The 12,991-nt window shown below is 39.1% G+C and overlaps 1 protein-coding gene across 9 annotated transcripts in view; it reads right to left on the reverse strand.

Moving 5' to 3' along the window:
• The window catches only part of ELMO1 (engulfment and cell motility 1), a 555,096-nt gene that overhangs the window by 253,573 nt on the left and 288,532 nt on the right, over positions 1-12,991 (reverse strand). For all 9 annotated transcript variants that reach the window (XM_082471822.1, XM_082471824.1, XM_082471823.1 and 6 more), the window contains one exon: positions 1,569-1,677. In XM_082471822.1, the coding sequence (XP_082327948.1) occupies positions 1,569-1,677 (109 nt within the window). The remainder of the gene's footprint in view (positions 1-1,568; positions 1,678-12,991) is intronic.

Below are 12,991 nucleotides of genomic sequence, written 5' to 3' on the forward strand. Positions count from 1 at the left end.
AAAGAATGAAATTAGAACACTCCCTAACACCATACACAAAAATAAACTCAAAATGGATTTGAGACCTAAATGTAAGACAGGACACTATAAAACTCTTAGAGGAAAACATAGGAAGAACACTCTGTGACATAAATCACAGCAAGATCTTTTTTGATACACCTCCTAGAGTAATGGAAATAAAAACAAAAATAAACAAATGGGACCTAATGAAACTTCAAAGTTTTTGCACAGCAAAGGAAACCGTAAACAAGACGAAAAGACAACCCTCAGAATGGGAGAAAATATTTGCAAACGAATCAACGGACAAAGGATTAATCTCCAAAATATATAAACAGCTCATGCAGCTCAATATCAAAAAAACAAACAACCCAATCCAAAAATGGGCAGAAGACCTAAATAGACATTTCTCCAAAGAAGACATTCAGATGGCCAAGAAGCACATGAAAAGATGCTCAACATCACTATAATTATTAGAGAAATTCAAATGAAAACTACAACGAGGTATCACCTCACACCAGTTAGAATGGGCATCATCAGAAAATCTACAAACAACAAATGCTGGAGAGGGTGTGGAGAAAAGGGAACCCTCTTGCACTGTTGGTGGGAATGTAAATTGATATAGCCACTATGGAGAACAGTATGGAGTTTCCTTAAAAAACTAAAAATAGAATTACCATATGATCCACTACTGGGCATATACCCAGAGAAAACCATAATTCAAAAAGACACATGCACCCCAATGTTCATTGCAGCACTGTTTACAATAGCCCGGTCATGGAAGCAACCTAAATGCCCATCGACAGACAAACGGATAAAGAAGATGTGGTACATATATACAATGGAATATTACTCAGCCATAAAAAGGAACGATATTGGGTCATTTTTTGAGACGTGGATGGATCTAGAGACTGTCATACAGAGTGAAGTAAGTCAGAAAGAGAAAAACAAATATCGTATATTAACGCATGTATGTGGAACTTAGAAAAATGGTACAGATGAACCGGTTTGCAGGGCAGAAATTGAGACAAAGATGTAGAGAACAAATGTATGGACACCAAGGGGGGAAAGTGGCGGGGGGGTGGGGGTGGTGGTGTGATGAATTGGGAGATTGGGATTGACACGTATACACTGACGTGTTTAAAATTGATGACTAATAAGAATCTGTTGTATAAAAAAAATAAATAAAATAAAATTTAAAAAAAAAATGAAAAGAAAATGATCTACTGGTAGCGTAAAAACTGGAATTTTAAAAAAGAAATCCATAGATCTTTTCCCTAAACAGAGTAATATACACTCATTTCTTAATATACACTCATTTTTATAATATTTGAAATTCATTCACAATACCTGCACAGTTTTCTATCCCTGTAGATTTTAATAACATTTATTCCCAGGGCAGACATAAAGAAATACATACACTGGAAACCTGAGCCAAAGAATGTTCGGTCCACAGGGATGCTCGTGCTTAGCTGTCAGCACCTTGGGAACCCTGCATGTAGGTCAGCGCACTACCCTGGAAGCTGGGTCTCTGCCAAGCCTCACACTCTGTGGGAAATACATGTACTTACGCAGCTCGCCCACTTTCAAGATCTCACACAGCATCTTGGTCAGCTCTATACTACTGCGGCCGAAGGGACATTCATGCTTATCTTCTCGGCTACTGTTCTCAAGCACAATCTGCAAGCAGGAAAGGGAACAGTTCAGAAAGGAAAGTCAGTTTGCAGAAAACATCAAAAATGTTGGCTCTACTGTAACAGAGTAACAGATCCACTCCAGACCACCAAACTAGGGCTCTTGGGGGCAGAACAAAACTATTTTAAGTATATTCTCTGTAAAAGGACTGAAAACTCTCATGTTTTCCAAATCTCCTAAAACCATTTTCAACTCTGTAAGAGGATATTTTGCTCATTGGTTTCCACTTACACAGAGGTGCCCATGGAGAGATTTTTAAAATAGCACAGTAAAGACTTTTTACTTAATTGACAAAACCACTCTCTTTTTCTCCCGGTCGTATCTTCCCTTTCCTGGGAATAGCAACTCTCTTTCTATGACTTCAGCTCCTTTTTATAAATATTTTTTCCTTTTTATAAATATTTTTTCTATTTATCATAGGATATTGAATATAGTTCTCTGTGCTGTACAGTAGGACCTTGTTGTTTATCCATTCTATATATATAGAAGATTACATCTGCTAACCCCAACCTCCCACTCCATCCCTCCCCCAACCACCTCCCCCTTGGCAACCACCAGTCTGTTCTCTATGTCCGTGATTCTGTTTCCGTTTCATAGATAGGTTCATTTGTGTCATATTTTAGATTCCCCATGTAAGTGATATCATATGGTATTTGTCTTTGTCTTTCTGTCTTACTTTACTTAGTTTGATAATCTCTAGTCGCATCCATGTTGCTGCAAATGGCATTATTTTGTTCTTTTTTAATGGTTCAGCTCCTACGTTTAATCATATATTTCCCACAGGAGTTTCCATGTTCTTACAAGATCTCACCCTTGGCACTAGTTGACCGGACCACACCTAAGGGACACATGACACAAACTGGGCCAACCAGAGTCCTTCCCTGAGACTCACCACACAAAAAGGGAAAAATGAGCCCAACTATGCTGAGAGTACCCACGAGGTATGAGTGTAGGAACTACCTGAAAGTGAATCTGCAAAAAGAAAAATAAAAAAAGAAAAAAGGAAAGCAAGCCAAAATGCAAGGGAAAACAGAGAGGAGAGGCAGTGGTAGCTCTGACAGCGTTTGAGCGGCTGGTCCCACATGTTCCTGGAGCAAAGCTACTTCCCTAACCTTACGGTTTATTTGCAAAACCCTTCCGCTGAAAATCCTTTGGGCCATCCAATAAATTCTCCTTTTTCCTTAAGCTAGTTTGAGATATTCCTACCATAACTAAGGGAGTCATTCTGCACATGTATTAAACAAAAGTAAAACAAAACAGGAAAACTCTATTTTAAAGTTACTAAACTTCAAAAATAAAGGGGAATTAGCCAATTGTTCTAAAACGCACAAAATTTTAAAAAAAAAAAGGTTGCCAAGCTTCAAATTCATACATTGACAGAAGGAATAATCAGCATATCCATCTCTGAAACCACCTCCCACTTCCTCAATGGAGTTGTCTGGAATGTCCTCAAAAGCTACACCACCCTGAGTAGGTGTATCCCAGTAGCATTTACAACAATGTTGTGCATCGACTTATGTTGTTTTTCCCCCAGACTATGACCTCTTCGGTGGCAGAAATGGTGTTTTATTCATTCAATCAACAGTAGTAATTGAGTACCTATTGTCTACCAGGAAGATGCCTAGGCCTATAAAGTGGAGAACAAGACCAGGGCTCTGACTTATCAGAGCATCCATTCTAATTGAGGGAAACAGATAAAACAAAAGAGGTAATTACAGTTTATAACAAGTGCCATGAAAAAAAAGTAGTTGAGGTGGCAAAGAGTAACAGGGAAGACTTGGGGAGGAGAGTGTAGACAACTAGGTGACTATTGGGAATCAAAGGGTGAGAGAGAGCTTGCCATGTCAAGGTCTGGGAGAAAGAATATTTCAGGTAGAGATCAAGGACAGAGCCCCTGAGTTGAGTAAGATGTGTTTTGGACACAACCTCTGTACACTGCCTGGTCTACCATGCGGAAGGGTTTGTAATTGTACAGGGCAGTGTTCAGGTTCCAGGAGCCTGAGCGGAGCAGAGTGAGCCAGAGTGCATAGATGTGGGCTGAAACCACTGCCGCGGGCTGCATGGGGGGGTCATTCTCATATCCTGAGATGCTAAACAGGAGGTTTAGACAGGTGAGTGACGTGACCTGATTTGTTTTGAAAAGATCTGCAGGTGTAAAGAATGGATAGTAGGGACTAAGAAAGAAAGTGCCGTCCTTCTGGAGGGGCTGCAGCATCCCTGGTAGAGATGAGGATGGCGCAGACTGGGCCTGTGCAGTGCACTCAGCATTCGGTAAGTGATCAAAAAAGGCAAGGAGTATAGACAAGGAACAAAGAGGGGAAGGCATTTAGGAAAGAGAGATAAAAGGAAGAGTATTTGGAAGGAGGGAAGAAAAAAGAAGGAGAATGTAAAAAGGGGAAGAAGGAAAAGTAAATGAAAGTGCTGTTGGATTGACACAGACTGAGTTCCAAATAGTGAAGTAATGTGAGGGAGTGCAGAATAGGGTGAATGGTTTAAAACCAAAGGAGTGATTCCTTTTGCAAGAACACCAGAATCACAACTAACTGCTGAACAATCATCCAGAGGAAGACACTGGAAATCACCAAAAATATACCGCACATCCAAAGACAAAGAAGAAACCGCAATGAGACTGTATGAGGGGCGCAATCACGAAAAAATCAAATCCCATAACCTCTGGGTGGGTTACTCACAAACTGGAGAACAATTATACCACAGAAGTCCACCCACTGGAGTGAAGGTTCTGAGCTCCACGTCAGGCATCCCAACCTGGGGGTCCAGCAACAGGAGGAGGAATTCCCAGAGAATCAGACTTTGAAGGCTAGTGGGATTTGATTGCAGGACTTTGACAGGACTGGGGGAAACAGAGACTCCACTCTTGGAGGGCACACACAAAGTAGTTAGTGCATCGGGACCCAGAGGAAGGAACAGTGACCCCATAGGAGACTGAACCAGACCTACCTTCTAGTGTTGGAGGGTCTCCTGCAGAGGTGGGGGGTGGCTGTGGCTCACCATGGGGACAAGGACACTGACAGCAGAAGTTCTGGGAAGTACCCCTTGGCATGAGCCCTCCCAGAGTCCTCCATTAGCCCCACCAAAGAGCTGAGCAGGCTCCAGTGCTGGGTCACCTCAGGCCAAACAACCAACAGGGAGGGAACCCAGCCCGAACCATCAGCAGACAAGCCGATTAAAGTTTTACTAAGCTCTGCCCACCAGTGCAACACCAAGCTCTACCCACCACCAGTCCCTCCCATCAGGAAGCTTGCACAAGCCTCTTAGAGCCTCATCCTCCATCAGAGGGCGGACAGCAGAAGCAAGAAGAACTACAATCCTGCAGCCTGTGGAACAAAAACCACAGTCACAGAGAGACAGACAAGATGAAAAGGCAGAGGGCTATGTAACAGATGAAGGAACAAGATAAAACCCCAGAAAAACAACTAAATGAAGTGGAGATAGGCAACCTTCCAGAAAAAGGATTCAGAAAAACGATAGTGAAGATGATACAGGACCTTGGAAAAAGAATGGAGGCAAAGATCAAGAAGATGCAAGAAATGTATAAAAAAGACCTAGAAGAATTAAAGAACAAACACCTGGAAGAATTAAAGGACAAACAAACAGAGATGAACAATACAATAACTGAAATGAAAAATACACTAGAAGGAATTAATAGCAGAATAACTGAAGCAGAAGAATGGATAAGTGACCTGGAAGACAGAATGCGGAATTCACTGCCATGGAACAGAATAAAGAAAAAAGAATGAAAAGAAATGAAGAGAGCCTAAAAGACCTCTGGGGCAACATTAAACACACCAACATTAGCATTATAGAGGTCTCAGAAGGAGAAGATAGAGAGAAAAGACCCGAGAAAATATTTGAAGACATTATAGTTAAAACTTCCTTAACATGGGAAAGGAAAGAGCCACCCAAGTCCAGGAAGTGCAGAGAGTCTCAGGCAGGATAAACACAAGGAGAAACATGTCAAGACACATAGAAATCAAATTGACAAAAATTAAAGACAGAAAAATTATTAAAAGCAACAAGGGAAATACAACAAATAACATACAAGGGAACAAATAACATACAAGGGAACTCCCATAAGGGATCTCTCAGCAGAAACTCTGCAAGCCAGAAGGGAGTGGCATGATATATTTAAAGTGATGAAATGGAAGAACCTACAACCAAGATTACCCTACCCAGCAAGGATCTCATTCAGGTTTGAGGGAGAAATCAAAATCTTTAAAAGACAAGCAAAAGCTAAGAGAATTCAGCACCACCAAACCAGCTCTACAACAAATGCTAAAGGAACTTCTCTATGTGGGAAACACAAGAGAAGAAAAGGATCTACAAAAACAAACCCAAAACAATTAAGAAAATGGTCATAGGAACATACATATCAATAATTACCTTAAATGTGAATGGATTAAATGCTCCAACCAAAAGACACAGGCTCGCTGAATGGATACAAAAACAACACCCATTTATATGCTGTCACCAAGAGACCCACTTCAGACCTAGGGACACATACAGACTGAAAGTGAGGGGATGGAAAAAGATATTCCATGCAAATGGAAATCAAAGGAAAGCTGGAGTAGCAATACTCATACCAGATAAAATAGACTTTAAAATAAAGGATGTTACAAGAGACAAGGAAGGACACTATGTAATGATCAAGGGATCAATTCAAGAAGAAGATATAACGATTATAAATATATATATACCCAACACAGGCGCACCTCAATACATAAGGCAAATGCTAACAGCAAAAAAGAGGAAATCGACAGTGGCACAATAATAGTGGGGGACTTTAACACCTCACTTTCACCAACGGAGAGACCAGCCAGACAGAAAATTAATAAGGAAACACAAGCTTTAAATGATACATTAAACAAGATGGACTTAACGATATTTACAGGACATTCCATCCGAAAACAGGAGACTACACTTTCTTTTCAAGTGCACATGGAACATTCTCCAGGATACATCACATGTTGGGTCACATATCAAGCCTCAGTAAATTTAAGAAAACTGAAATCTTATCAAGCATCTTTTCTGACCACAACGCTATGAGATTAGAAATAAATTACAAGGGAAAAAATGTAAAAAACACAAACACATGGAGGCTAAACAATATGTTACTAAATAACCAAGAGATCACTGAAGAAATCAAAGAGGAAATCAAAAAATACCTAGAGACAAATGACAATGAAAACACGACGATCCAAAACCTATGGGATGCAGCAAAAGCAGTTCTAAGAGGGAAGTTTAGAGCAATACAATCCTACCTCAAGAAACAAGAAAAATCTCAAATAAACAATCTAACTTTACACCTAAAGGAACTAGAGAAAGAAGAACAAACAAAACCCAAAGTTAGTAGAAGGAAAGAAATCATAAAGATCAGAGCAGAAATAAATGAAATAGAAACAAAGAAAACAATAGCAAAGATCAATAAAACTAAAAGCTGGTTCTTTGAGAATATAAAGAAAATTGATAAACCTTTAGTCAGACTCATCAAGAAAAAGAGGGAGAGGACTCAAATCAATAAAGTTAGAAATGAAAAAGGAGAAGTTACAACGGACACCACAGAAATACAAAGCATCCTAAGAGACTACTACAAGAAACTCTATGCCAATAAATTGGACAACCTGGAAGAAATGGACAAATTCTTAGAAAGGTATAACCTTCCAAGATTGAACCAGGAGGAAATAGAAAATATGAACAGACCAATCACAAGTAACGAAATTGAAACTGTGATTAAAAATCTTCCAACAAACAAAAGTCCAGGACCAGAGGGCTTCACAGGTGAATTCTACCAAACATTTAGAGAAGAGCTAACACCCATCTTTCTCAAACTCTTCCAAAAAATTGCAGAGGAAGGAACACTCCCAAACTCATTCTACAAGGCCACCATCACCCTGATACTAAACCCAGACAAAGATACTACAAAAAAAGAAAATTACAGACCAATATCACTGATGAATATAGATGCAAAAATCCTCAACAAAATACTAGCAAACAGAATCCAACAACACATTAGAAGGATCATACACCATGATCCAGTGGGATTTACCCCAGGGGTGCAAGGATTCTTCAATATATGCAAATCAATCAATGTGGTAACCCATATTAACAAATTGAAGAATAAAAACCATATGATCATCTCAATAGATGCAGAAAAAGCTTTTGACAAAATTCAACACCCATTTATGAAAAAAACTCTCCAGAAAGTGGGCATAGAGGGAACCTACCTCAACATAATAAAGGCCATATATGACAAACCCACAAGAAACATCATTCTCAATGGTGAAAAACTGAAAGCATTTCCTCTAAGATCAGGAGCAAGACAAGGATGTCCACTCTCACCACTATTATTCAACATAGTTTTGGAAGTCCTAGCCACGCCAATCAGAGAAGAAAAAGGAATACAAATTGGAAAAGAGGAAGTAAAACTGTCACTGTTTGCAGATGACATGATGCTATAGGCAGAAAATCCTAAAGATGCTACCAGAAAACTACTAGAGCTAATCAATGAATTTGGTAAGGTTGCAGGATACTAAATTAATGCACAAAAATCTCTTGCATTCCTATACACTAACAACAAAAGATCAGAAAGAGAAATTAAGGAAACAATCCCATTCACCATTGCAACAATAAGAATAAACTACCTAGTAATAAGCCTACCTAAGGAGGTAAAAGACCTGTACTCAGAAAACTATAAGACACTGATGAAAGAAATCAAAGATGACACAAACAGATGGAGAGATATACCATGTTCTTGGATTGGAAGAATCAACATTGTGAAGATGACTTTTCTACCCAAAGCAATCTAAAGATTCAATGCAATCCCTATCAAATTACCAATGGCATTTTTTACAGAACTAGAACAAAAAATCTTAAAATTTGTATGGAGACACAAAAGACCCCAAATAGCCCAAGCAGTCTTGAGGGAAAAAAATGGAGCTGGAGGAATCAGACCCCCTGACTTCAGACTATACTAAAAAGCTACAGTAATCAAGACAATATGCTACTGGCACAAAAACAGAAACATAGATCAATGGAACAAGATAGAAAGCCCAGAGATAAACCCATGCACCTATGGTCAACTAATCTATGACAAAGGAGGCAAGGATATACAATGGAGAAAAGACAGTCTCTTCAATAAGTGGTGCTGGGAAAACTGGACAGCTACATGTAAAAGAATGTAATTAGAACACTCCCTGACACTATACACAAAAATAAACTCCAAATGGATTAAAGACCTAAATGTAAGACCGGATACTATAAAACTCTTAGAGGAAAACATAGGCAGAACACTCTATAACATAAATCACAGCAGGATCCTTTTTGACCCACCTCCTAGAGGAATGGAAATAAAAACAAAAATAAACAAATGGGACCTAATGAAACTTCAAAGATTTGCACAGCAAAGGAAACCATAAACGAGATGAAAAGACAACCCTCAGAATGGGAGAAAATATTTGCAAACGAAGCAACGGACATAGGATTTATCTCCAAAGTATGTAAACAGCTCAATATTAAAAAAACAAACAACCCAATCAAAAAATGGGCAGAAGACCTAAATAGACATTTCTCCAAAGAAGACATTCAGATGGCAAAGAGACACATAAAAAGCTGCTCAACATCACTAATTATTAGAGAAATGCAAATCATAACTACAATGAGGTATCACCTCACACCAGTTAGAATGGGCATCATCAGAAAATCCACAAACAAAAAATGCTGGAGAAGGTCTGGTGAAAAGGGAACCCTCTGCACTGTTGGTGGGAATGTAAATTGATACAACCACTATGGAGAACAGTATGGAGTTTCCTTAAAAAACTAAAAATAATTACCATATGACCCAGCAATCCCACTACTGGGCATGTACCCACAAAAAACCATAATTCAAAAAGACACATGCACCCCAATGTTCATTGCAGCCCTATTTACAACAGCCAGGTCATGGAAGCAACCTAAATGCCCATCAACAGACGAATGAATAAAGCAGATGTGGTACATATATACAATGGAATATTACTCAGACATAAAAAGGAACAAAATTGGGTCATTTGTAGAGACGTGGATGGACCTAGAGACTGTCATACAGAGTGAAGTAAGTCAGATAGAGAAAAACAAATATCGTATATTAACGCATACATGTGCAATCTAGAAAAATGGTACAGATGAATCGGTTTGCAAGGCACAAATAGAGATACTGCTGTAGAGAACAAACATTTGGACAGCAAGAGGGGAAAGTGGGGGTGGGGTGGTGGTGGTGGGATGAATTGGGAGATTGGGTTTGACATACATACACTAATACGTATAAAATAGATATCTAATAAGAACCTGCTGTATTAAATAAATAAATAAATAAATAAATAAATAAATAAATAAATAAATAAAATGTAGGTAGTAAAAAAAACGAAATTACCCAGTCTATAATAACTAACCTCCCCATATCCTGGGGCCTCTTGCCTGCTGAGATGGCCCACACTGTGTCTGTGGAGTGTGTTTTGCTGTAAATAAATCCACTTCTTACCTATCAGTCAATCAATCAATCAATAAATCAATAAAATAAAATAAAACCAAAGGAGTAGGCTTTCAATACAAATGTGCTCCCATTGTTATCCGCACAAACACTGTAACAATAACACACACATACACACATACATAATTATTGTATGCACTGACAGTACCACACTAACAAATCAACCATTTCCATTTGGGGATGTTCCTTCCAGCATTGCACATATACCTAACCCTAATCACGACCTAAACAGTTCCACTTGCTGAATCAGGGCAGTTTTCAAAGTTCATCATTGTTGCTTTATCACCCTTATGATTTTCCAAGAAGTCGATGAACCATCCCATTTTGTGGGACCTGTCAACTGTCAACTGTTTGCAGCACATGCTCACATAAATAATTATGCATTGCATATCAGCATGAACCTAGCCTTTGCTGTCCTTGGAATTTATGATAAAATTCTTCCTTACAGTCTCTTTAGCCAAAATGTGTTCTGAGCTGGTTGTTTTTCCTCTGAGAAAGCTGGTCATAAACTCCAACTAAATCCCTTCTCCTGCCAAGCAGGAAGGACCAGCGCTGGAGTCCTTGAAAGCCTCTGCCCCTCTTCATGGTCTCTTTTGGAAATTTGCCTGAACGTGAACAGTCTCATTCGACTGAGCCTGAATCACCCTCTTCCTTTTAGGAGAATCCTTTCTGGTTCTAATCAGGAATTCCAGTTCAGAAAAGCAGGAGGGAAGAACAACTAAGTTCCCATCAATCAGTGAATCTTTATTTCTCTTTGAAAATGTTTGTATCTGAGATTGCCCCATCAAGGAGCAAATCTGAATCTCTTGATGATGGGAAACGAGCGGGGAAAACAGAGCAAGAAGACAGAACATAAAGAAAAGACAGGAGACAGGCAGTCTTCAGCCAGCCCCCAGCTCCCAGCGAGGACATTCCCTGGCATTTCACATTAACAATTAACATTTCATGAGCACATCAATATTTAATGAGGATGTGATCTGAATACACTGTAGGTGGAATTACTGCAGCCAATAAATGTTCCGAAAACATTTCCAAGGCACTGTTTATTAGCAGGTACTAAATTAAGGAGTAATTTAAGTAACCAATACGTAAATCAGCTTGGAAAAGCTCTTCTCTTTACTCTTTAACGTACCATCCATCTCTAGGGACTTCCCTGGTGGTGCAGTGGTTAAGAATCCGCCTGCCACTGCAGGGGACACGGGTTCGAGCCCTGGTCCGGGAAGATCCACATGCTGTGGAGCAACTAAGCTCGTGCACCACAACTACTGAGCCTGCGCTCTAGAGCCCACGAGCCACAACTACTGAGCTCGTGTGCCGCAACTACTGAAGCCCGCGTGCCTAGAGCCCGTGCTCTGCAGCAAGAGAAGCCACTGCAATGGGAATCCCTCCCACCACAACGAACAGTAGCCCCCACTCACCGCAACTAGAGAAAGCCTGCGCGCAGCAACAAAGACCCAACGCAGCCATAAATAAATAAATAAATAATTTAAAAAAGACTCCTATGAATAAAGATCTGTTTTAAAAAAAATGTGCCTTCCATCTTATTATATTTACCCACCTAAAGAAAAATAGACTCTCCTTCTTGATTGGTTTCTTTAGACAAAGCCAACACAAATCTTTCAAGTTGCCTGTGTGGGCTTTAAGGTCAACACTGTCACAAATATTCAGAAAAGACTATTGTTATGAATGTTACTAATAAGATATTACTACAGTGAGAGATCATTCTTAGACTAGACAGTAGTTTTTTTTGTACTTAATACATACACTAATATATCTATTTTCAATTTCAACATTCTGGTATTAATCATGTTTACGTGAGATATTTTGAGCTCTATCTGGAAATATCAAAGCATATTTTTCATCTTTATTTTTTTCCCTCACTCTTTGGTTTTAAAAGCAAACATGCTGGAACAGAAACCTCGATGGATGGAGCACATATTAAAAACTGCTATTATCACTCATTTTACAATACTTCATACACCGAAAGTAGTTGAAACTATCTGCATATTTTATAGAACACTTGATATTTATGCAATATTAAGTATAAAAACATTTTATTAAATACTTCAACTTTATGGAGTATATTTACGTATTTTCTATCCACTGATTCCCCAACAAGTCCATAAAATGGATAAGGCAGGTATTATTATTATTCTCTTAAGAAAGTTAAAACAAGAGGAAGAGGTGACCTGCTTAGATCATAGCCTAAGTCACTCCTGGAATTCAACTTTTAAGGTCTTCAATTTCCAAATCTCCCCCTTCCCCATTATATTTTACAAACTGCCTTCACATACACATTGCCATGAAACTCAATGGATTTCATGTCTCAAGAGGCTAAGGGAACTTTGATCAATTTCCTCTATCTCACTGAAGTGGGTTTATAAATCCCAGACCCTTCTAGACAAAGGTATAAGGTTCTCTCTTATCTCATTTATCCCCTAAGGGTCAGTAAGGATTGCTCAGGGTTAATGACTTTGTGTGGAGGGTCCCCACAGGCTTTACTTCCATGCATTTTGAGTTCTTCTTCTCCATTGGTGACAAACTTATCTGGCTTGGGAGTTACCATTAAGGGCCAAGTACATGGTCAACCACACTCCAGTACTTGCCTCTTAGCTTCAGCATCATGTTGCTGACTTATATTCAGCTGGGTGTCCCTGTCACACTTTCCTCCACTTTCTCTTTTTTTTTGTTTTTGGAATTCCTTTATTTCTATTATTTATTTATTTATTTATTTATTTTTGGTTGTGTTGGGTCTTC

This window comes from Balaenoptera physalus (assembly GCF_965194825.1).
Source record: "Balaenoptera physalus genome assembly, chromosome: 8".
Classification (NCBI taxonomy): Eukaryota; Metazoa; Chordata; class Mammalia; order Artiodactyla; family Balaenopteridae; genus Balaenoptera; species Balaenoptera physalus.